The 23,084-nt window shown below is 38.2% G+C and overlaps 1 protein-coding gene across 1 annotated transcript in view; it reads left to right on the top strand.

The window, feature by feature from the left end:
* NHLRC2 (NHL repeat containing 2) overlaps positions 1-23,084 on the top strand; it is a 40,000-nt gene that overhangs the window by 8,993 nt on the left and 7,923 nt on the right. The window contains exons 4-11 of the mRNA XM_021398486.1: positions 1,637-2,092; positions 3,792-3,913; positions 4,946-5,075; positions 15,550-15,649; positions 16,079-16,310; positions 16,765-16,887; positions 18,776-18,985; positions 20,613-20,838. Of these exons, the coding sequence (XP_021254161.1) occupies positions 1,637-2,092; positions 3,792-3,913; positions 4,946-5,075; positions 15,550-15,649; positions 16,079-16,310; positions 16,765-16,887; positions 18,776-18,985; positions 20,613-20,838 (1,599 nt within the window). The remainder of the gene's footprint in view (positions 1-1,636; positions 2,093-3,791; positions 3,914-4,945; positions 5,076-15,549; positions 15,650-16,078; positions 16,311-16,764; positions 16,888-18,775; positions 18,986-20,612; positions 20,839-23,084) is intronic.

Here is a 23,084-nt window from a genome sequence, read left to right as displayed (position 1 = left end):
ATTATATTACTTTGTGCTTATCCAGCACCTTCATAGAATCATAGAATGGCTTGGGTTGGAAGGGACCCCAAGGATCATCAAGTTCCAACCCCCTTGCCACAGGCAGAGCCACCAACCCCCTGATCTGGTACTAGACCAGGCTGCCCAGGGCCCCATCCAACCTGGCCTTGAACACCTCCAGGGATGGAGCATCCACAGCCTCTCTGGGCAGCCTGTTCCAGCACATCACCACTCTTTCTGTGAAGAACTTTCCCGTGACATCCAATCTAAACCTTTCCTCCTTGAGCTTAAAACCATTCCCCCTTGTCCTATCACTGTCTACCCAAGTAAAAAGTTGACTCCCCTCTTTTTTATAATCCCCTTTTAAATCCTGGAAGGCTGCAGTGGGGTCTCCTTGGCGCCTTCTCTTCTCTGGGCTGAACAAGTCCAGCTGCCTCAGCCTGTCTTCATAGGGGAGGTGCTCCAGCCCTCTGGTGATCTTCATGGCACTCCTCTGTACCCTCTCCAACAGCTCCACATCTTTCTTGTATTGGGGGCCCCAGGCCTGGACGCAGTACTCCAGATGAGGCCTCACAGGGGCAGAGTGGAGAGGGACAATCACCTCCCTCTCCCTGCTGGCCACCCCTCTTCTGATGGAGCCCAGGATACCATTGGTCTTCCAAGCTAGAAGAGCACACTGCTGAGTCATGTACAGTTTTTCATCCACCAGGACCACCAGGTCCTTCTCCGCAGGGCTACTCTCAAGGAATTCTTCTCCCAGTCTGTATACATATCTGGGATTAGTCTGACCCAAGCGCAAAAGCTTGCACTTTGCTGTGCTGGAACTCATTAGGTTCACACGGGTCCATCTTTCAAGTTTCTCAAGGTCCCTCTGGATGGCATCACTTCCTTCTAACATGTCAGCAGCACCACTCCTTTTGCTGTCATCAGCAAACTTGCTGAGGGTGCACTCAGACTCGTCATCAATGTCATTGATGAAGAAGTTGAAGAGAACCTTCATGCTAGGATTTCAAGTGCAGTATCTCTGTTGCAGGAAAACGTATACTATTGATTGTCTTTATAAACCAAATATAGATATTTTGTTAAAAATCTTAAGAGGAAGGGTAAAAATTGAAGGTTAAATTGACTTAATCCTTTTTTTTTTTTTAAGAAAGGAGTTGGGACTTGGTTTGTAATAGCACTATTTTTCATAGTTTCCAGTGCTGCCAGCATTACAATACAGAAATACAGAATACTGTTTTGATTTTAGGAGCCTGTACATTTCATTTCTTTATTGTTTATCTAAAGTTCCATGTTATATTTGTGATTCCTAGTTTACAATAGAAAAGTATTAATTTTCTGTAAACAAGATAGGTGTGTAAAGGAATGAGAAGTCAAAGAGGTATGGTGAATACTTGAGAAAACAAAGTATCGGTTGAACTGCTACAGCTTACCCATGATTATTTTCAAAGTATTTTCTGCCTTAATATGCAGAGGTTCAGGAATTAGAACTATTTATGACATATTATGCTTTTTACTTGTTCGGTTCTCTTCATTCTGAAATGCATTCAGTTACGTTGGAGGATAACTGCTTTATTTTTATTTTTGTAATTGAATACAAATATATTTAAATGTAATAATTCACTTTTCCTTTCAGATGGTCTTGTTATTATTGGTGTCCATTCAGCGAAGTTTCCAAACGAAAAAGTTCTGGATAACATTAAGAGTGCAGTTTTGAGGTACAATATTGTCCACCCTGTAGTGAATGATGCAGATGCAACACTGTGGCATGAACTAGAAGTGTCCTGCTGGCCAACTCTGGTCATTCTTGGGCCTCGTGGAAACATGCTGTTTTCACTTGTTGGAGAAGGGCACAAAGAGAAGTTGTTTTTATTTACTTCAGTAACACTGAAATTCTACAAGGAGAGAGGACAAATTAAAGATAACAGTATTGGAATAAAGCTATACAAAGACTCTCTCCCACCTTCTCCCCTGCTGTTTCCTGGCAAAGTGACAGTAGATAAATCAGGAGAAAGGCTGGTAATAGCAGACACTGGACATCACAGGATTTTGGTCACTCAGAAAAACGGGCAGATTCTACACACTATTGGAGGTAAGGTTATATAAATTTTGTTACGAACTTTTTAGTTTAGGGGTGGACTGTATTCTGTGGTGATCCTAGGATCTACTAATTCATAAACATTGTCAGAATTTTTTTTCTCAGAAAATCACTTGTACTGGACACGGAAGGGCTATAGTGTAGTACTGTCAGTGGGAAATTGTTATGCAACTGGTTGAGTTGTCTCTAATTCATTTTCTTTGTTTCATTAACTATGTTCTGTATTTTTATGTGACAACCAATATGAATTACAAAAAATACAGTTTTTCTTTCTTCTGAAAGAGCTTCAAATGCATTTAGATTTAAGTGATGTATATCCACATCTAGCAGCGAGGTAAGGAAAAGAGATAAGAACACTTCCCTTTCCAAGAGGCAAAAAAGAACATTGGATTATGGTGGAGTTGTGTTCTGGGGGTGCTTTTTGTTTGTTTTTGAGTGAAGAGTACCTCTCAATAGGATCATTGGAGTTGGTATACCAGTGGCATTACTGTTTTAAGAAAGGAAGAAAAACTTTGATTATTTGTAGGAACAGTGCACTGAGTTATTACTCAAGTGAACCTTGGTCAAAGCATCAGTCACTGTGCTCTTCTCCTACAAGAAGCACAAACAGGATTTATTATGACAAGAGTCAGACAGTTTGGTTTCTGTTTTGTGTGTGAGCTGAAATCTCTGCCAACAAAGTACTCATCAGTGTTCTGGGATGTTCAGTAAAGAACAACTCGGAGGGAAGTGTCCTATTGGTTCCTTGGTTCCCATGGCACTCTGTGCTGTGTCCTAGTTACAAGGGGAACAACTGGAGTCTGACACACTAGCACCTCAGTATTTCATGTCTGCTCATGTCTGAATTGTATTCTGACAGTAAGTCGTAAAAGTTTGTATGTTTTAGTGACTCATTAAATGATTCTGTGGGCAGAAAATAACGTAATGAAGTTGATAATACAGTAATAAATGTGGGCATGCACAAAGGTTGAAATTGCTATATTTGCATCATAAATCATGTTGTGCACGTAACTCATGTATCTAAATGTCTTCTGCTGACACACAGTGCTGATGCACTTTAAATGTTACTCCATCTAAAATACAGTGCTTACACTGATACTGTTTTATCGAGGTCATATTCCTCTCTGTTTCTTCACTGTGCTATGCAGAAGGCTGTCACTCCATCATTCTCACTGTTCTTCTGTGTAATTAGTTGCATTTCATCTTTTTGCTGGATTTTTATTAGTAGTGAGAAAGTGCTGCTAATCAAATACTAGTTTCATTGTGTTTACAGTAAAATCGAAACCACTGAAACGAAATTGAGTTTGGAATTTAAAATCTTTGCTTCTGACTAGCTTTGATGTAATGAAGAATTAATAAAAAAGGAGGTTTTGAGAGTTGTCTTCTGCAGTTACAATTGTCTCTTAGCAAAATGGAACAGGAGCAATGTAGACCTTTACTAAGACTTTTTTCTGAAAGATAATCTTAAAGATGCAGAGAACTTGTGGAGAATGACTTCAAACCTTAGTATCTGCCGAAAGCAATTACACATCACAGTGATTAAAGTGAGGCTACACAAAATGTGAGTAATGTAAACTCTACAAGGCACTACGAAAGCATCTTTTAGAATATGTGATTATCTTACAGGTTTAAATAGACTGTTTATTTTCAGGATTTTTAAATGAATTTTGAGTTTGCTTTGATTCATTTATAGGTCCAAATAGTGGAAGAAAAGATGGGAGATTTTCAGAGGCATCTTTCAACTCACCACAAGGCGTTGCTATAAAAAATAATGTTATTTACGTAGCTGATACAGAAAATCATCTAATTAGAAAGGTAATTTTTCCATAAACAAATTTAATCTCTTGTGCCTCACCATACTTACTTGAAAATTTATACCAAGTGACTTCTTCTACAAATGCTCTCAACATCAAGAAAGAAATTTGGCCTATTATCTTCTGAAAAAAATGCTTTTGTGTGGTGGTTCTTTAAAGGGCTGCATATATCTTTTGTACTTCCTTTCAAATGAAGCTGTGTGATTCTTCTAGTGACTCTTCCTTTTCTGTTATAAGAAATATTTATTCTTAGTACTGGAAGCAGAAGTTGTTTTTGTTTCGTTTCCAGTTGTGAAAGATTCTTATCTGAGGTTATCATATTCTTAAGGTTTGATGGATATCTAAATGTTTGGGCCTGTAAAGTAGAGGTACCTGCTTTAATCCATGTGGGTTTTTTTTCTGTTAAACACTTGCAAGTTTTTAGCACATAGGAACGTTGCTGTTAAGATTTAATTGGAGTTGAATCTTAAACTCGGATAGGGGTTAGGTCAAACTTAGAATAATGAGAAGTTTGCTGAAGCAATATCATCTTACCTTATTATTAAAAGGGAGATATTAGAAGTCACTCATAGATTTAGGTTGCAGAAATAACAAATATTTTCCTATAATTTTTTAGATTACTTTATCTAAAGACAAGAAATAATTTTACAATATTTGAGCTTTTATAGCATATTCCTTTAGAATTTTAAAACCTATATCCATTGTCCATCTGAAATACTTCTCTAGAAAACTGTAATGCTTTCTTCCAAAATTCCTGAGCAGATCTTTGCAGATCAGTGTTTTTGATGCATCTGGAAGAGAATTGCAGTCAGTTGTTTTTCCTGCTGCCTTACCTCCCTAACACCAGCAGAAAGCATTATGATAAAATTAACAATTTTCCTTCATAAACAAATACCTGAAATTTATTAGGATTAGGGTTTTACTTGTGAAGATACTCTTGTTTTTCCATAGGTAGCTCAGATTATCTGTATTACCTCTGTATTAACTACGGTTGCTGTTGTACATTTAGTGTACATCATTTTGCTTCTTACAGATTGACCTGGAATTAGAGATTGTGACCACTGTAGCAGGCATTGGGATACAAGGTGTTGATAAAGAAGGTGGAGCAAAAGGAGAAGAACAGCCTATCAGCTCTCCTTGGGATGTGGTCTTCGGAAATTCAGGTGCAGTTTCAGCTGAGGTTTTAACAAAATCTCACAAGCATGAGTGTTTGCTAAATGTTTTCCTGTTATGGTAGTAACCCGAAACGTGAAAGAGTAAGATGTACTTCACAATCGAGTCTAAAAACTGGTGGTTTCGTTTGCGTAAGTACCGCCGTTATCAGCTCTGAATTTCTGATGTGAATCCTGAAAAAATGTGAGCTGTTTACCAATCTGAAGAAAAATTCTTTTGCAGAAAGTTATGTATTTACTCGGTCAAAATACAGAAGAGAATTGTGATTGCCTTTGCTAGGCCGGTGCTCTATGCCAGGATGAGTGAAGAAGCAGCTGCGTTTTACAGGAAGTGGACATTGTCTGAAGCTCCTTTCCTTGTCTGTCCAGACATCTCACCACTCGTAAATATTTGAGTTTAGGAAATAAATTTTATCTGATGACTTCTGCTTATTCCTGTTTAGATGATGTGAAATTGTTAGACTAATGGATCATGATAGATTTAAACAGATAGAAGAATACCTTAGAAAACACCTTCCAAGCATCAGGGGATAAAAACGAAGTCCTTGCAAGATAGTATGCAAGAATCATCTTCTGAGGATTTAAGTGGTTTTCTTTCCTGATCAATTTCACACACTCCTGAGCCTGACATCACATAACTGCCATGTTTTTAAATGTTATTAACTGGAAGTTAGTAGGCATCAGTTTTACATTTACCACTGTCAGTGACCCTTACAAATTAAGGGTGCTAAGGAATCTTACTGAAGAAAAGCTGAAAGAGCATCTCACCAGATTTGGGCTGTTGTTAATGATTTTTTCCCAGTCCGATTTCACTTTTGTGATCCCGTAGACTGTTGTGTGACTGGGTGGTATAGTTTTCATTTTACCCTGAACCAGCAACCCGATTGCTGGGGGCTGTTGTTGCAGAGCTGTTTTACAGATCAGTAATGGAGGAGAATACAAACTCGAAAAGTACTGCCCCAGTGCAACATAAACTTAATGCTGTTAACAGAACTATTCAAAATATACATTAATTATACTTTGCCATTTTCATGATGCTTTTTTTCCTGCATCTACCAGTAGCTGAGTATCTGTTGTTACTTTTATTTTTGAGAGTTCTGATTGTTAAGTGAAACGTTAAATGATATGATTGTTACCAACATGAACACAGTAATCAGTGAATTAGTCACCTGTAAAGGATTAGTCATCTGCACAGTTTAACACTGCTGAATTTTTATCAGTGTTTATATCAAAATGATTTTCTAAATGCGCTGTTTTCAGACCGGTGTAGGATTTTTTTTTATATTCAGTCACATCCTACCAGTCAGTTGGCTGCTTAGATCTCTAAAAAATATTTAAAAACTTTCAATTTCAGAGGAGATTAAATCAATTTAATCCCCTCCTTTGGGAGGATAATAGGATAGATAGGTAAAATGGGGGGGATGCTTTTAGGATTTTTGAAGAGTTTTGATGTGGTTGTGTGTAAGGTAAGATAGGGAATATGTAAATGATTGTAGTATCTACATAAATCTTTTCAGTAAACTGTAACTAGGGGGAGTTGTGGAAACATGAGGTTACACTGAGTAGAACGTGAACAGGAATGTGTCCCATAGCCCAGTGTCACCCAAGTACAAAAGGCAGACAGTGTACTGATGGAAGCACAGTTTGAAAATGACTTTGATGCAGTGCAAATCTACCTTGGAATGCCTTGTTATTATTTAGTAGGAGAAAATACCATATACTGCCATGTATATGAAGGGAATGATCGAATTATAGATGACTGCAGTGTGACAGCAATCTTGTTTTCCAAATCTTTTGTGGGCAGAACAAAACCTGGCATGAAAGAATTGGTAAAGTTGGTAAAACTTCCTACCTAACAAGACTGTAGAGTCGTCTTTTTGCAGGTATTGGAAAATGGGTTAGATGGTCTGTCATGAGCTGTAGATGTGAAGCAGTACGTAGTATCTCCTTGAAGAAGGGTAATGAACTAGATTGCTTCCTGAAGCCTCTTGAAGTCAGTGTTACGCTTTGGAGGATTTGCTCTCTGTTCTGTGTACGTGGTTGGCATTTACGATAACAGCTCTCAGAAGGTAGTCTAAAACAAAAGTGAGGACTCCTTTGCACCATCCCAGGCTGCAGTACTCCAGCCCTGCTTGCTACAAGGTAGCTTCCTCCTGTGTTTCTTGGGCTGAGCATGTCCTGCTGACAGCTGCCTCAGTTCCTTCCCCTGCTGCTCCTCCAAGAGCCTCTTAAAACAGCCTTATATTGTCAGAGCAGCAGCCTCAGGCTGGTCTTCTTGATGCAGCTTTCTTGAAAGTTGTTTCTGATACCTTATATTATGTTGTCACATTCATTTCATTAGGTTTGTGAAATGAAGTTACAAACATGTAGTTGGAGTTGAACTCTGTGCAACAATCTGTGTGTTTTAGGTTTCAGGGAGTCTTTCTAGGGAATTTAGCTTACTGAACTAAAATGAAGTTTGTCAAAATGTTGACAGCACTGATGAGCAGTTGGTAAAAGTGCTCATTTATTCTTGGTGCATGTGCAGTATTTTTGGGAGTGCCACAGAAATTTGAAGGTAACAATGTTTTCAGGGGAGCAGAATTGCAACTTAGCCACCATTTTCAAGGAAACTGAAAGAATCAGAAGTTTTGAACAAGTGAATGAGTGGTGCTCGCTGGAACACTGTCTTACAATGAGACAGAAAAACAACCAGATTGTGCACAAGGAGCCAAGACTGTGTGTTGTAGTTTGCAGCACATTTACCTTATGCCATAGATACAGTCATGAGCTGCAGTGATTTTTTTCTTTTTCCTTAGGTTTGTTAATGCAAAAAAACTCATTAGGTAGGGTTTGTCGGAGTTGTACTGTTAATGCAAATCACTTGAACCTAGTAGGATATTCTCTTAATGTCCAGTAGGATGGGATGGGATGCATTTATCTAGTAAACCCATATTAAGCTAACTTCTGTTGGAAGTCTCTACTAAATAGAGAGCTGTCCGTGGGCAGAAACCCAGGCTTCTGTTGGTGACTCTCAGTGTGCTGTCCTACAAGTTATCAGAAGTGTTTTGCCCATATCTATTAATGCGTTTGGATGAATGAAGTAATTAATCAGTTTCCCAAATGACTTTTGTTTGCGTCTGCACAGTAATGCCCATTTCTCTAATGCAACTGCAAGCTGTGGGAGTTTATGCGTGTTTGAAAAACTTAAGGCTCATTATTCCAAATTTTATAATTTATAATTCTGACTTTTGCCAGAACTGGAATAGCATATGGGAAATAGATTCATGCTTCTCTGTTTTCCATAGATCCATGTAATTCGAACTGTACAAGAAGCATTTTTTTCGGAATGTAGATTTATGGATATTACAGTTTTTAAACAAGTAATGCTTCTGTGAGTTTCCTTTCAATGCCCAAAGCCATGCTAATCAAAACATGAGAGGAGGAAGAAAAAAAGATGAAAGCAGTATTAAACAGCTTCTGCTGACCTTTTTCAAAGTGTCAGCAGAAGGTTACGTCTTGAGGGATTAATTTTTTCTCTGTATCAATCATATCTCTTCAAAGATTAATCCTCTTACATAAAGTTTAGAGTAAGTATCGATCAATTAAAAGACTGCATTGTTTGCTTCATAAATTTTTAATGTATTGTTTGTTGTGAACTTAAATTCAGATCACGGTCTAAATAAAAGGTGCCATGCACAGAACCAAGAAAAGCCCTCAGTTAATTCTCCAGTGCTGTGTTCAGAAGTCATTATCACTTTGAGGCAGTAGGCACAAAGGTGTGAAGTAAATGCAAAGCTTAGTTATAGCATTTCAGTTGTCTCAGTGATTCCAGATGACATTAAGCCTGATTCAAAGCCCACTGAAGTCTTCAAATCTGTTGCTGACATCTGTCGTGACAATACAGGAAACGGTTTCAGTGAATGACATTTTTCTGTGTTAATTTGCCTCCAAGTATACTAAGAGTCAGACTTCTTAATTCCATATGCAGTTCAGTACTGTGGTATCTGATCATTTTTGGAATCTGTATTCATAAGGATAAAGTTCTCATTTTATCAGATGAGTGAAGCCGAAGACCTGAAAGGATACCATATCATCTTTATGAAAACCAGATGCATCCCCTTTGGTAGACAGTTTTATGTGATTAGAATTTTTTTGTATATATTTTGAAGTTAAAAATATTGAGAAGAAAAGTTACATAGATAGAACAGAGATAAGTTCATCTTCAGAGCACATTCTACTATTGTACTTTCAACCAGCCTGACAATACTTCCATGAGATAACAAGCTTCTGTTTCCCATTTTATACAGATGCTGAAACTTGAGGCAAAGAGGTTAAGTGAATGAAACACCTCTTACTAGCAGGTTGATTAAAATGTCTCTCTGAGGTAGGGGAGTTAAGACAAACATTGTGCTGGGATTCACGTAGACCGTGTTCTTCCTTTCCCTCTTTTTTTATTTCTTTAATTGAGGCTACTAGGCTTCTCTTTTGCCCTCCCCCTTCAAAAGTCTTGAATGAACTCCATGGATTAAATTCTGTTGTCGAAAGCAGTGCTGAAACTTGCGTTGACATAGATCGTGTAGGAAATACACAATACAAGGGAAGGGCCAGCAGCTTAAAAATACATTATTAAATTACTGTCTGCTTTTTTAGGTTTCTCTGTTGTCCTCTTCTATTTTTATTCACTGGGTGTTGAAAGCAAGTGATGCTTAAATGCACAGTTGATCTGAGTGTGAAATGTTCTTGATAGCTGCATTCTTGCTGGGAGGAACAGGACAATGACCTGCGCTTGGTGACATAACTGTGTGTTTCACATTCCAAAATCCAGTCTTAAGTTGCATGATTGTATGCTATTTATAGGTTCTCCCAAGCACAGTGTTGACCAAGCTTTCAGTAAACTAACTGGAAATTTTTAAGTCAATGTAGGTTTTACATAGATACTATTTAATTGGAAGTACTATACCTTATAGTACTGGTACAGTCTTTATAGCCCTTAAAAGGCAAAAGTATGTATAGTTTTTCTTTGGTTTCCATTCCATTTCCAATTTCCTATTTTTTAGAACTGCTTTCACAAGGAAGTACTCTTTGTTTTTTTTCTGAATTACTCCTAGCAATTCTCCCCTAATTTTACAAACAAAAGTAAAATCAAGCAATAATCACTTCAGCTATAAGTAATTAACACTACATGGTGAACTGTGTCTAAACTGTCTCTATCTTGAAAGCATGTTTTTCTACATGGCAGTTTCCTTTGCCCTTCTGGTTTGGTCTCATTCTGGCATTGAGGCTTTAGCCTTCACTGTCTTGTAAAAGGAATTTTCCTTGGCTATAGATGAAAATTAAAGGGCTCCTTCATGAGATCATCAGGCTTTAATTAGGAACCATTTTTCTTGAGAACTCAAAACTTGAATTGCTCTAAATGTGTGTTGCATTTCTGATATGACTGCACAATGTATCAGTGTAGACTTAGTTGACATGCAAAAGGCCTTCTCATCTCTTCAGTGGTTTCCAATGCAAAGTACAAGCTCAGGGATACCTATACCCAGTTTTGGGCATCATCTGCCTCCATAAACATGAATGGCACAGAAAGTCACGTTGGAAACATTGTTGACATGATATAGCTTTGTCTACCTTCTCAAACTAGATCCTAAATCTGTTTGTAAATGGTTGTTAAGTGATTAGAGAGTTTATGGTATTGCTGAATAGTAATACCATAGACTTTAATAATATTTTACATATTCCCTGTACATTTTGGTCAAGAAAGTTGATATTAACAGCAGTATAAGCATGCCTTTGATATAAACATAATGTAAGAATGGAAGTTGTGACTGGATTTCCAGCAGTAATCCTATACAATTTAGTTTGACAGACTTATTTTCTAGTAAGACTTCTCTAAATCTTGACAAAATGGCTTATGCTGATTTTCTGTAGTAAAAGAAACATTTGGTTTAGCAGTTACCATCTTAACAGATGTCAGACTCAGTAATATCTTGAATTTCATGACTTTTCAGTGCTCTCTGTATATGTAAAGTATGACATTTGTACCTGTAATGTTGGTTTCTTACACTGTTTCTTCCTTCCACAGTGCACAAGTCTTGTTTGTAAATTAGACAAATGTTAAAACTGCTCATCAGATTCCTCAGCGCTGTTTTAGGTATTGGATACTGCTTCTACTGAAAAGTTCCAGATGAAGATCTGCTGAAAATAAACATCGCTGACAAATCTTACAGAGGCCTTGCTGAGCATGCCAGGGTCAGGATGAGTGGCTTCTGAACTGGTCTAGTTTGATGCTGAAAGCACTTTCCAATGTGGGAAGTCTGTTGAGGGGCAGAGCAGTACTGACCTAGGCTCAAGTGTATGTGGCTGTTCTTCTTAAACAAGAATGGATAAAACATGTAACCAGTCTTAGTTTTTTTGCAGTTATCTTGTTGTATCCCAACAGAAGATAATCTAAATTAGTACTTTCATGTTAAAAAAAATGCCTTTAGACCGTAGCTGTTATTTTTAGTTTCCTTTTGTCTCCTAATGCTCGACATCCCCTTGCTATTCATGTCCACGGATTTCCCTTGATTAGAGGTTAAGAGTAGTTTACTAAGGAGGAAAATCCCAAAGGCATTTTGTTTCATGAAAGATTATGTTGTTTGCATGATGCAGAAGTATGTGAAAGAGAACTGGGTAGCATGGGAAAAAAGAGGAAAACTAATTTTTACTCCTCCAAAAAGGATGACGTGTACATGTAACAGTTCGGACTTAAGAGTGCTAAAGCATTTGTTTTTGTGATTTGCTGTCTCTGTCTCACTGAAAAAAAGTGTCTCAGTGTCTCACAGTGATTCTCTAGCCGTTGTGTTTGTCAGATTTGGATTTAGTTTGCTAAAATTCTACTGACTTCAGTGAGGACAAGGCTTGTATTCATATGCATACATGTGCAGCAATATGTGTCTGTAAGCAGGAGGGGGCGGCCATTGGTCAGCCCTTTTTGCCTCTTGGGGTTTTGCACAAGATGAGTGTACCAACGATCTTCTTTGTTACTATTGCATTAGTAAAAGATAAAATTAGTAGACACGAATAATATTTTCAAACTTCAGTCTATTTAGAAAATGTCAATGGTACTAGCTGTGAGATGTGACTTTGATTTCCAGACTTTTAATTCCCAGACCGGAAAAAAGCATGAAGTCCTCAGATGGGCAACTGGAAGCCCTGGGAATGGAATCTCTTCAAATAGACGTTGCCTGCTACAAAAGATAGTCCATTTGGTGTGTTCAGATTAGTGTCTTAAAGAGGTCAGCAGTATTCCTGAACTGTTCAAAATTCAGTGTGTGTACGAACAGGATTATGAGTTCTTAAAACACAGATATATAGCAGAGGCAGACTCGGGAACTTAAAAAGCACTGAAATAGTGTATACCACATCACACAACTGCATTCAGAGCTCTAGTTTATTATTAGTGAATCTTTATAACATAAGTATATCACTTTAGTAAGCCATACTCTGCTTTGATACAGGCAGCACTGAAGATAAGAAAGTACATACCCTAATAAGGAGAAACTACATTGGATTTTTAAAGCAGCTCAAGATAGTTTGGAATGTGGGGCTTAATTGAATAAATGTAAAAGAGTTGCTTTGTTCTTTTATGTTGTTTTGTAATAAATTCTTTAAAAATAAATTCTTTCCAGTCAAGGATGATAAGGAGTTATGGTAATGCTGGCATTATCATAACTTCAGCAAGCTAGTTTTCCCTGGTTCCCTTTTCCTCCGAGAACAGTATGAGGATGACAGTGGCATGTCCCCAAATCCCTTCATCCTCAAATAAGAATCTGGGGTTTTTTTTACGTTTGTTTTAATTTCAAACATGTAACATCAAAATCTGTATTGTCAGGACCAATGTGTGATTAAAAAAAAAACAAACATTTTCTGTGCGGCCATTGGCATTGGTTTTGCTTTTCTAGTTTTGTGTAATTTTTTTTTCTATTAAAGCTCTGGCATATTTTCCACAACTCAGTATTCTTGTACTGTCTCTATGCTTTATCCATGCCATTTGTTTTAACTACTGTCCAGAAGAAAATATTTGTTACAGCAATTGCAGAGTTCTTATTTACTTTTCCTCTCTTGATCTCCAGATGAAGAAGGGATCTTATCTCTATTGATCTTGCACGTTCTGTAAAATTTGAAATTTAATATTTATACTTTTTTCCTGTATCTCAAGTTTGGTAAGCCTTTTGATATGCAGAGTTAGACACTTTTTGTGTTTAAACCTTACAGCTGTCACAGGGGATCAGCAGTGGGTGGAATTACAGAAATTGGATTTTATGGAATAGAATTTTCTGAAGTGCTCAGCTCTAGTCTTACTCCTTCATTTAACTGTTGAGTGAAGTGAATATTAAATAATGAACAAAGCAGTTTTCCACACCCATCAGAATGAACTGTATGTACAGCAAGGTGGAAAGCTCGCCTTCAGAGTTGACCAGTGATTTTAGCATCATTCTTTCTGGGGTCCTCAAAATTGTAGCACGTGAAAAGTGCAAGCTATGCAGCATAGGCACAGAATCCTGGAAATTCATCGTGTACTATATAGGAAGTATTGAAATGTTTTCTTAGTCATTTTCTCAATTAAATCTCTTAGAAACATGCTGGAACCAAAGGGTATTCTATTTTGGGGGAGTTTTGTTAGGTGTGTGGTGAAGGGCTCTGATATTGCCAATGCTTTGGTAATGTCTCTGATGACTTATAAAATGTTTGTTTTCCAACCTATTTTGCAAACCTTCCGTCTCAACAAAAAGTATTCAGATACTTTGGAAGTCTAACTTTTATTCTTGGAACTCCACTTTGCATAAAAAACATGGAGCTATGTGAAAGTGCAGGAGAGGGTCAGCAGAGTTCCTTTGATCACCGTCTTGGAAACTTGTATCTTCATCCAAAAAACAGGAAGGGCTGAACCAAAACTGCATGATAGTCATACCAGTGCTGCTCTGAAGAGAGGTCACAGTGAGCAAATGATGCTGGAGATGGGATGCTGTTTTCTCCTGCTTGCAGCTTTCAAGGCAAAGTAGGATTTAGGATTGAAGGAACAGCAGCAGAATACCAATTGAAGCAACAGTGGCAATTTCATTTTAGAAAGATTGCCTTGGACTAACTTCACAGATCTAAGGTGTTGGCAGGCATTTTACATATAATTGCTTTTATTTTGAAACCTTCAAATAAGGGGGAGCGAGGGCTGGTCCAAGAGGTTGTTCGCAGGAATAGCTGTGAGATGGACGTTGTTTTATAAGTTCATGTGTGTTAGAAAGTTTCTGTGAGCCATTTAAAAGTACTTTTCTGTTGACGAGCTAGTAGTTAATTTTAATACCTGATTCCTCCATTTAGAAAACCTTCTTAAAGTTGTGTCGGACTAAACCAAAGAGTGGTATTCAATGTGTATGAACTAGGACAGTGTCCGAAAGTTAACAGTCCCCATTATAATGCAGTTTTTAAAAGTCAACTTTTCAATTCCTTAGCCTGTTCAAAAAGCACTAAGATAAGTAACTTTTTTAAGAGCCTTCCACAAGTGCAGATGTCTTCATATGTTATTTCTTACGTAATGTGATATATTTTGAGCTACAGAGCACTTGAATATTTTTCTGTTTCTATTTCTGTCATTTTATTTGCAATATATTATCTAAGAGAGCTTTATTTAATTATATAGATTTGGACTGGTGAATGTTAGTGTTGGGAAAAATGAGCTGCTTGATATATGCTTGATCAGAATGTCACTGTTCCGTAGCTCTGCTTCTTGTGTGCAATAACGTGTGTGTGTGTGCACAGAGAGTACAACTTGGAGACTGGACAGCGTCAGTTTTCATTATGTTAAAAACATTGTGTACACTGTCTGTACTCATTAGTGGTACACTGGTTTGAGTGGGACTGTTAAGAGTAATGCAGTTAGAATATCTGAATTTTCAGGATAAAGGACCAGGAATTAACGTGAACTTTTGATCTGAAAGTTACTGTCCTTGTTATTCCTCTCAAGGCCTGTAAACAATTATGAATAGCTTTTGGTAGTGTCTAATTTTGTCAGTAGCTTAGTTAAAAACAAAACAAAAAAAACACCCTGAAAACCACGCTTAGGAAAAATACATACATGTTTGTTAACATACGATCCCAAAATGACAGGTGAAACATGGACCCAATAGCAGAATCTTCCGAAGAGCAAATCCCATTTGAAGTATTGTCTTTACCAGGCAGAGATATTAAAAACATAATTCTATGTCCTTGGGAAGAGAATATAAGAACAATAGCAGAGTTCTTGGTAAATGAAAGACATTCTCTTGCTCTCCTGCTCGATGGCTTGTTTCTTTGTTTTTTGTTTTTCCCTGTGGCAAACAGTGAGCCAGAGTAGTGGGGATGGCAGGATTGGTTTGTTGGCTTATTTGTTTTAAAAAACATTTACAAAGAGTGATTTTGGGGTTTTTTTGGTTCTTTTGCATCTGTTCTTATATATCCATTTGTTTTTAAGTTTCAGGGACCCAGGAAGATGATGTTTTATGGATAGCAATGGCAGGCATTCATCAGGTATGGGCTCTGATGTTGGAAGGTGGAAAACTTCCAAAGGGAAGGTAAGCTGTTGCAATAAGAGACATGTGAAACTGCTATTTGTCTGGATAACTAGCCTTCGACCCCCAAAGAGGCAGATAAACCAATTAAAGTAATTTATTTCCACCTGTACTTAGCTTGTAGCTTGCTGTTTTTGTTCAAACTTAGAAGTGGAGGAAATGAAATATGGTACCTTTGCTAAAAAGCTGTATGACTTGGTAAGGTACAGTTGTACAATTGAATGTTACTTTTCATTCCATTTGAATTATCTAGTGATGAATGATAAACCAAGTTGAAATAAAAGATAGCATGAAGCTTTTGAGTAATTCCTTGTGCTGTAATAGCACGGTTGTTTTTATAACTCACAAGTGCTCTTCCTGTATTTTCTGTTTATGCATAATGTCTGAAGTATGTCAGACTCGTTCTTGAAGATAAGTACTATTTTCCTTTAGTGATTTAAAGAAAGGAGTCTGTCTTCGATTTGCTGGGAGTGGAAATGAAGAGAACAGGAACAATGCATACCCTCATAAGGCTGGCTTTGCACAACCTTCTGGACTGTCTCTGGCTTCCGAAGAGCCGTGGAACTGCCTTTTTGTAGCAGATAGTGAGAGCAGCACTGTGCGAATGATCTCTCTGAAAGATGGAGCTGTGAAGCACCTTGTAGGAGGAGAGAGAGATCCATTGGTAATCACTTCAAACTTCCCCACACTGCCCTACTAATATTCCTCAAGCCTGACCTGGAGGAACCACTTTTGGGGTGAGAGGGTAAATTAGTTTCTGTGGCCATCAGTTTCTTAACGTCACTGCTTGGAATGCGAATGTGTGCCAGTTGCGGTGCTCAGGTTATAGAGCATACTGTTGCTCCTCAGATACAAAATCACTTGACTTGTTTATAAGATAGTTGAATGGAAACTGCATTGCGTGGTTGTTAAAGCCAGCTGGATTCATGTCGATTACTTAAATGTGATAATTTCCATTTCCATCATTAGTATCCTTGCTTCCTAGTTTTCAGTTTCCTTTTTTGGAAGTTGTCTTGATTTTTTTTTTGTCAGAATGAATTTCCATTTAATTCCAACAATTTAAATTAATGCCAGCATTGAATAATCAAATAATTTCATTTGGTAACGTACTTCTTCAGAATTTGTTTGCCTTTGGTGATGTGGATGGAGCAGGCATAAATGCCAAGCTGCAGCATCCCCTAGGAATAACATGGGACAAGAAAAGAAAACTGCTGTATGTGGCAGATTCCTATAATCATAAGGTAAGCGTGCAGTAGCGTGATATATACAGGCTTCACAATTTTTACTACTGTAAGAGATTATTTTCAGAACATGTGAAGGTTGTGCTTGGTGGAGCTGAAGAAACAAATGATAAGAGTCCTTTTGTGGGTTCTTTTTCCTTCCTTCCTTCCTTTCTGGATTCTTCTCTTTACCCATTGTTTTGTTGCCATACGCTGTGTTGACATGATGGCCCCTTGGGGAAGGTCAGTTTTGTGCCAAGTTACAGATCTAACTAAAGACTCATTCCTTGTGTCTTTCTAAAGACGCTAAACTGTGGCAAAACAACTGGGAGTGCTTATTCAGGAATACTGCAGGTTTGATAAAACTGGGAGAGCAAGAGGACTCGCTCTTTCCTCAGAAAAGCCACCCATGTTTTGAATTATAGAATCATAGAATCATAGAATGAGCTAGGTTGGAAAAGACCTACAAGATCACCTAGACCAACCATCCACCTACCACCAACAATCCCACTAAACTATGTCTCCCAACGCTATATCTAAACGTTTCTTGAACACCTCCAGGGACCGTGACTCCACCTTCCTGGGCAGCCCATTCCAGCGCCTGACCACTCTTTCAGAAAAGTAGTGTTTCCTAATGTCCAGCCTAAATCTCCCCTGGCGCAACTTGAGGCCATTCTCCCTCATCCTGTCACTAGTTACAAGAGAGAAGAGGCTGACCTCCAGCTCACTACAACCTCCCTTCAGGTAGTTATAGAGAGCGATGAGGTCTCCCCTGAGCCTCCTCTTCTCCAGACTGAACAATCCCAGCTCCCTCAGCCGCTCCTCATAAGGCCTGTGCTCCAGACCCCTCACCAGCTTCGTCGCCCTCCTCTGAACACGCTCCAGGGCCTCAATGTCTTTTTTGCAGTGAGGGGCCCAAAACTGGACACAGTACTCGAGGTGGGGCCTCACTAGGGCTGAGTACAGAGGGAGAATGACTTCCCTACTCCTACTGGCAGCACTATTTCTGATACAAGCCAGGATGCCATTGGCCTTCTTGGCCACCTGGGCACACTGCTGGCTCATGCTCAGCCGAGCGTCGACTAATACCCCTAGGTCCGTTTCCTCCATACAACTTTCCAGCCACTCTGCCCCAAGCCTGTAGCGTTGCCTGGGGTTGTTGCGGCCAAAGTGCAGGACCCGGCACTTGGTCTTGTTGAACCTCATCCCGTTGGCTTCAGCCCAGAGATCCAGCCTGTCCAGATCTCTCTGTAGGGCCTCTCTACCCCCAGGCAGATCGACACTTCCTGCCAGTTTTTACCCCTTGGAATTCAAAGATGAGACATTGTTTTATCTGATTGTTTTCACATGACATTGTATAAGCTTTCGTGTCCATAAAGTTACTAGCTTTCCGATGATAAATTGAATTGAAGGCAAGTAATTTGTTTTACTTGAGGACTAAGGTAGGTATCAATAAACACTCATTAAAATTGCAGGGGCAAATGAAATTTGGCTTAAAGCATTGCAACATTATCAACTTTTTTGCTATTACTTTAAGAAAAAAAAATAACTCGTCCATTTTTAGAAAAACATATTTAAAAGTTAGCCTCCCAGTTTTGTTGTCTTACTATTTTGCAAATGTTTTCAGAATGGCAACAAATACTAGAAAAAACAAGCTGTTCAGCATATGTGTACACCAAAGGAATAGGTGCCTTAAATAGAGACAACTGAATGGAGTTCAGGAGGAAAAAGGGGAGATGTCTTTTGGTAAAGTATGATAACCTGTCTTCTAGGACACACACTTGTTAGCTAAGAGAATCAAGTTTAGCACTGGCTTCTGAAAATGTGGGGTAAAATATAATGCAGAACTCCTCAATTCTGGTAGTTTTTTCAGAAAGTGGTCTTTTTTTGGTCTTTTTTTAAATCTTAGATTAAGATTGTAGATCCCAAAATGAAGAACTGTGCTACCCTGGCAGGCACGGGAGATGCAGGCAATGTTATTGGCTCCAGCTTTACACAGTCGACTTTCAATGAACCAGGAGGTTTGTGCGTTGAAGACAATGGCCGTTTGATGTATGTTGCAGACACAAATAATCATCAGATTAAAGTGCTGGATTTGGAAACAAAAATTCTATCCATGGCAAGTAATATTTATTAAACAGTCTGACAGTGGTGTTTCTTGGTGTAAATTACTATTACAGACTTTGGCAAGCGGTGTAAAAAATCATATAGCTGATAAACTTTTTGGTAGGTGTATTCGCGTAATGTTTTGTGATGATCTGACAAGCAAACATCGTCTGTTAGCGTATGCGTTGAATGCCCTAGTCCTTGGAAGGCAACTTTTGCATGAAAGAGTGATTATCCTCTACTAAGTAATAATACTGAAATACAAGCTGTTAAATAGTATAGCCCGGTTTTTCAATACGAAGAGAATTTTGTGAGCCATAGCAATTGCCTTTATAATGAGTGGAATTTGAAATCAATTACCAGGTCTGTAATCAAGTTATATGGCATGATTTGTAGAGGTCATTGCCTTAAAGTGTGTTACATAGTCTATCCCGAAGATCAGGTGGCAATCTAAGGTGTCATTTTTGCCAAATTTCAGCTATTCTACATGTACTATTGCATAAACTGTTGTATGCCAGAGCAAATCTCCCCCTTTGTACTTCATGTATTTCTGTGTAGCTTATTGTGCAATTGCTTACTTTCTCCCCACAGTGTTTGTAATAGATCCTATATTTGTTAACTCCATTGTCTCTAGTTCTGCATCTGTATTTCTGAGATCTAAATATACCCCAAAATATGCACAACGTTGAGAATATTAATTACAGAAATGCTAGCTTGCAGCAGTTGTCTGGAGAGAAAAGTCAGCAATAGTTTCTGTATTATAAGTCCTGTGGGGAGAGCAGAAGTGTTGTCATCGCTCTCCTATAGCTCCAAAACCAAAAGTTCGTAGATCCAAATTCTTCCAAATTTGGCAAAAATGTGTACTGTGATGTCTTGAATTTACTGTTATGGTGCTGAACTTACTTTAAACGTGAAGTTTTAGTGTGTGCCTTGCAGAATTTCATATATTCCTTATTTGGGGCTTTCAAGTTGCCGAATGAAATCTACTTTCAAATACAGCAGTGCTCGGTGTGCTTGTAAACATGAAAGCAAAACAGATTTGCTCTGCTGTCCATCTTATAATGGCACCACGTTTTACTGTTCTCATAAATATATGATGTAATTGTCCTACTGTTTTCTTGTATGTTTCTTGCATTTCACAGTGTGCAATGTTAGTGCGTGTTTAAATTTTCATACCATGTAACATCTTGGTGCATTTTCTGGGAAATTGTTGTTTACTTTGCTGTGTAATTTGCGTAGTTAGATTCTTGGATTTTATTACCAAAGGATGCAGTTAGCGCCCAGTCAGGAGAAAATAGCTTCAAATCTTATTTTAAATAAAAATACAAAGCAAATGTTCAAATTTTAAATTGAAGTAGTGAGCACTGTAAAACTGAATCGGATTTTATGATTTTAATAGTAAATATTTTTCTAGGGATCAATCAGTTTCATCCCTTTAATTTAAGAAGTCACTTTGTCCTTCCTTTTCCCTGCCTGTCATTGCAGTATTATTGCACTCTAACAGAGAGTTTCAGTACAGTAGCTGTATTGTCATGCATTAGTTTTCCTAGTCCATGTCAGCTGTGAAAGTGATTGTGTTTTGAAAGCCTATTTGCCGTACCAGTACAAATGAAAATTAATACTTTGATTTCTACTGATAGTTGCCTATCCTGAATCCAGAAACCTGCGATGTTACAGATAACCTGGCTGTGCAAAAGGACCAAATAGCAAACCTTCCGAAACTGCCGAAATCTGCTCCAAACATTCAGCTTCCTTCACTGAGTGCAGCTCCCGGTCAGACAATTCAGTTTCTTTTGAAGTTGACTCTCCCTCCAGATTCAAAATTGAATGAAGAAGCACCTAATTCCTGGTTTATCACAGCAGAAGGTAAAGTGCTTATGTTGTTTTATCAGTGGAATGGGAGTAGATAAGATGAGAAGTAGATTTTGTCATTGCATGCAGGTAATATGAGGGATCTCAGTCTGAACCAAAACAACCCTCCCAGTCTCTGTTGCTATATTACTTACATTGTGATATGCTAAATGCCATTTTAGTTGTTAAATTGGAAAACTGAAGTGGGAAGAATTAAACAAAAACCAACCAAACAAAACAAGTACAGCATTTGGTACAACAGACGACTGTAGCTTTTTGCTTGAATTAATGCATGCTGTGTTAATTTTTGTAAAACTTCCATAAAACAAACTGCCAGTGAGGGCTTGCAGAGCTACTGTTCACAGAACAGTTGACATTTTTCCTCCTTGAATGCTTGCCCTCTTTACTCTGTCTCTGTGAGTGGCTTATCGCAGTCTCACTACCTGTCTCTGGCAGAAAGCTTCTTGCGAAGCTGAAACATATTCCAGAATGAAATTCCATTTTTTCCTTTCATCTCTTCAAAAAATTGAGGTACATTTGTACATAACCACTTTGAACTGACTTGGTTGTAATTCGTGTTTCTTTGTTTGTGCTTGAGTACTTCTATAATAAGGCACACCTTATATCAGAACTAAATTATGGTATGTCAGGGATGCAGATTGACGTTTATTGGAGGTTCTTTTGCTCACTTTCTGTGTGACTTTGGATGCACTGTAACTTCATGTCTTGGTTACCGGGAAGTGGGAGTCCAGAGTCTAAGTTAATCTCTCTCAGTTCTTAAGTATTTTAAAAGAACGCATGGAACTTGTTCATGTGGCATGTGGCTGGAATGGTTTAATTGTAGCCATCGTTGCCATCCTTACTCTGGACACTACTTTGTCCAAAGTCATGACTGGTAGACTAGGCCGTGTGAGCGTGTTCCCTGAAATTCTCTTCAGTACAAAAATAGCAAGGTTATCTGAAAAACCTTCTTGCAAAGGGTGACCATTAGTGAGTGTTTGGAGACAATGTTTTCCAGTGTTCCAGCTGCACTCAGAAGGGAATATCTATCAGTGCCCTTGGAAGTACCATTCCAAAGTAAAAACTTTCATACAGAAGTACCACATGAAAGACCATTTACAAAATAACCCATCTTTTTCACACATTCTTTGTGTGTTAACACAATTTTGCCTGACTGTTGACTTACTCAGGTATGGCTCATTTGCTTTAAGTCTGATGCATTTAACATATTTGTCCCTCTGAAATACCAATGTTTCGAAGTAGTATCCTGTGGTAGGTGCTGTGTGCTTAAGTAAGGCAGCCACCATAAACTGGCGATCTTGGAGTTGAAGGGATGATGTTTAGTACTCAGAGTACGTGAGATTTCTGAACTTCATGAACACATTTGTTTTTATATTCTGCACACCCTAACAGTCAGTGATGTACAGAGAACTGTTACCTCCTGGAGTAAGTTAAGATATCCACTCAGCCGTTATAGGGCAGAACAAACCTTGCTAAGCAATTTAAAAAAGAAAAAACTTGGAATATCTTCTCCTGTAGCTTCTTTGTCAAATTTTAGAAGCAATACACAGAACATTTGTATTTCAGTTACTTTTGCCCATTTGGTATACTGCATTGAAAAGTAATCCTTTTCTGAAATGCTGCTAGGTTGTAAAATTCTGCTGAGTTTTAGTAATTGTTCCCAGCCTGAATTTATGTGCCATATTGGCTTTTACAATGATAAATACATGTTAGTAGTCATTCCTCCCTGTAGATGCAATTAAAGTGATCTGAAACGAAACATCTCATTTTCTGACTCACGTTTTTTTGGCCAGCTTTCAAAGTGTCTGACTCTCCAGGTGATAGCTTAATTAAATGGATTGTTTTTAGAAGCATTCAACAAATACGGTACAGGAACCGCAATTTGTTTATATACCTCATGATTTTAGGTTGTTTCTTACCACAGTTTGTGCCTGGAGAGTACAAGTAGAATATTCCCAGGATACTCAGCACACCTTTTGGCCTGCAAAATCTCTATATGTTGTTGAGGTGGAGATCTACGTCAGACTTTCAGGCATTAGTAAAGCTGGAGGAAGTTGAGTGACTTAAACTCAGCAAGTCATTGCAAGCTCGTAACTTCTAAAGCCAACTTTTATGTGTTTTCTGAAAAATGCCAGGAAGAGCACTTACCCATCTTACTTTAATCGAAAATGCAGAGAACAATGCAGTGAGTGTTTATTGTGCAGTTTGTTTTTAAGTTCATGTGCTCTTAAAAATTTAAA

The sequence above is a fragment of the Numida meleagris genome, chromosome 5 (assembly GCF_002078875.1).
Source record: "Numida meleagris isolate 19003 breed g44 Domestic line chromosome 5, NumMel1.0, whole genome shotgun sequence".
In the NCBI taxonomy this organism is placed as follows: Eukaryota; Metazoa; Chordata; class Aves; order Galliformes; family Numididae; genus Numida; species Numida meleagris.
Note: the sequence above shows the minus strand (reverse complement) of the source record. Positions and strands in the feature narration are given on the sequence as shown.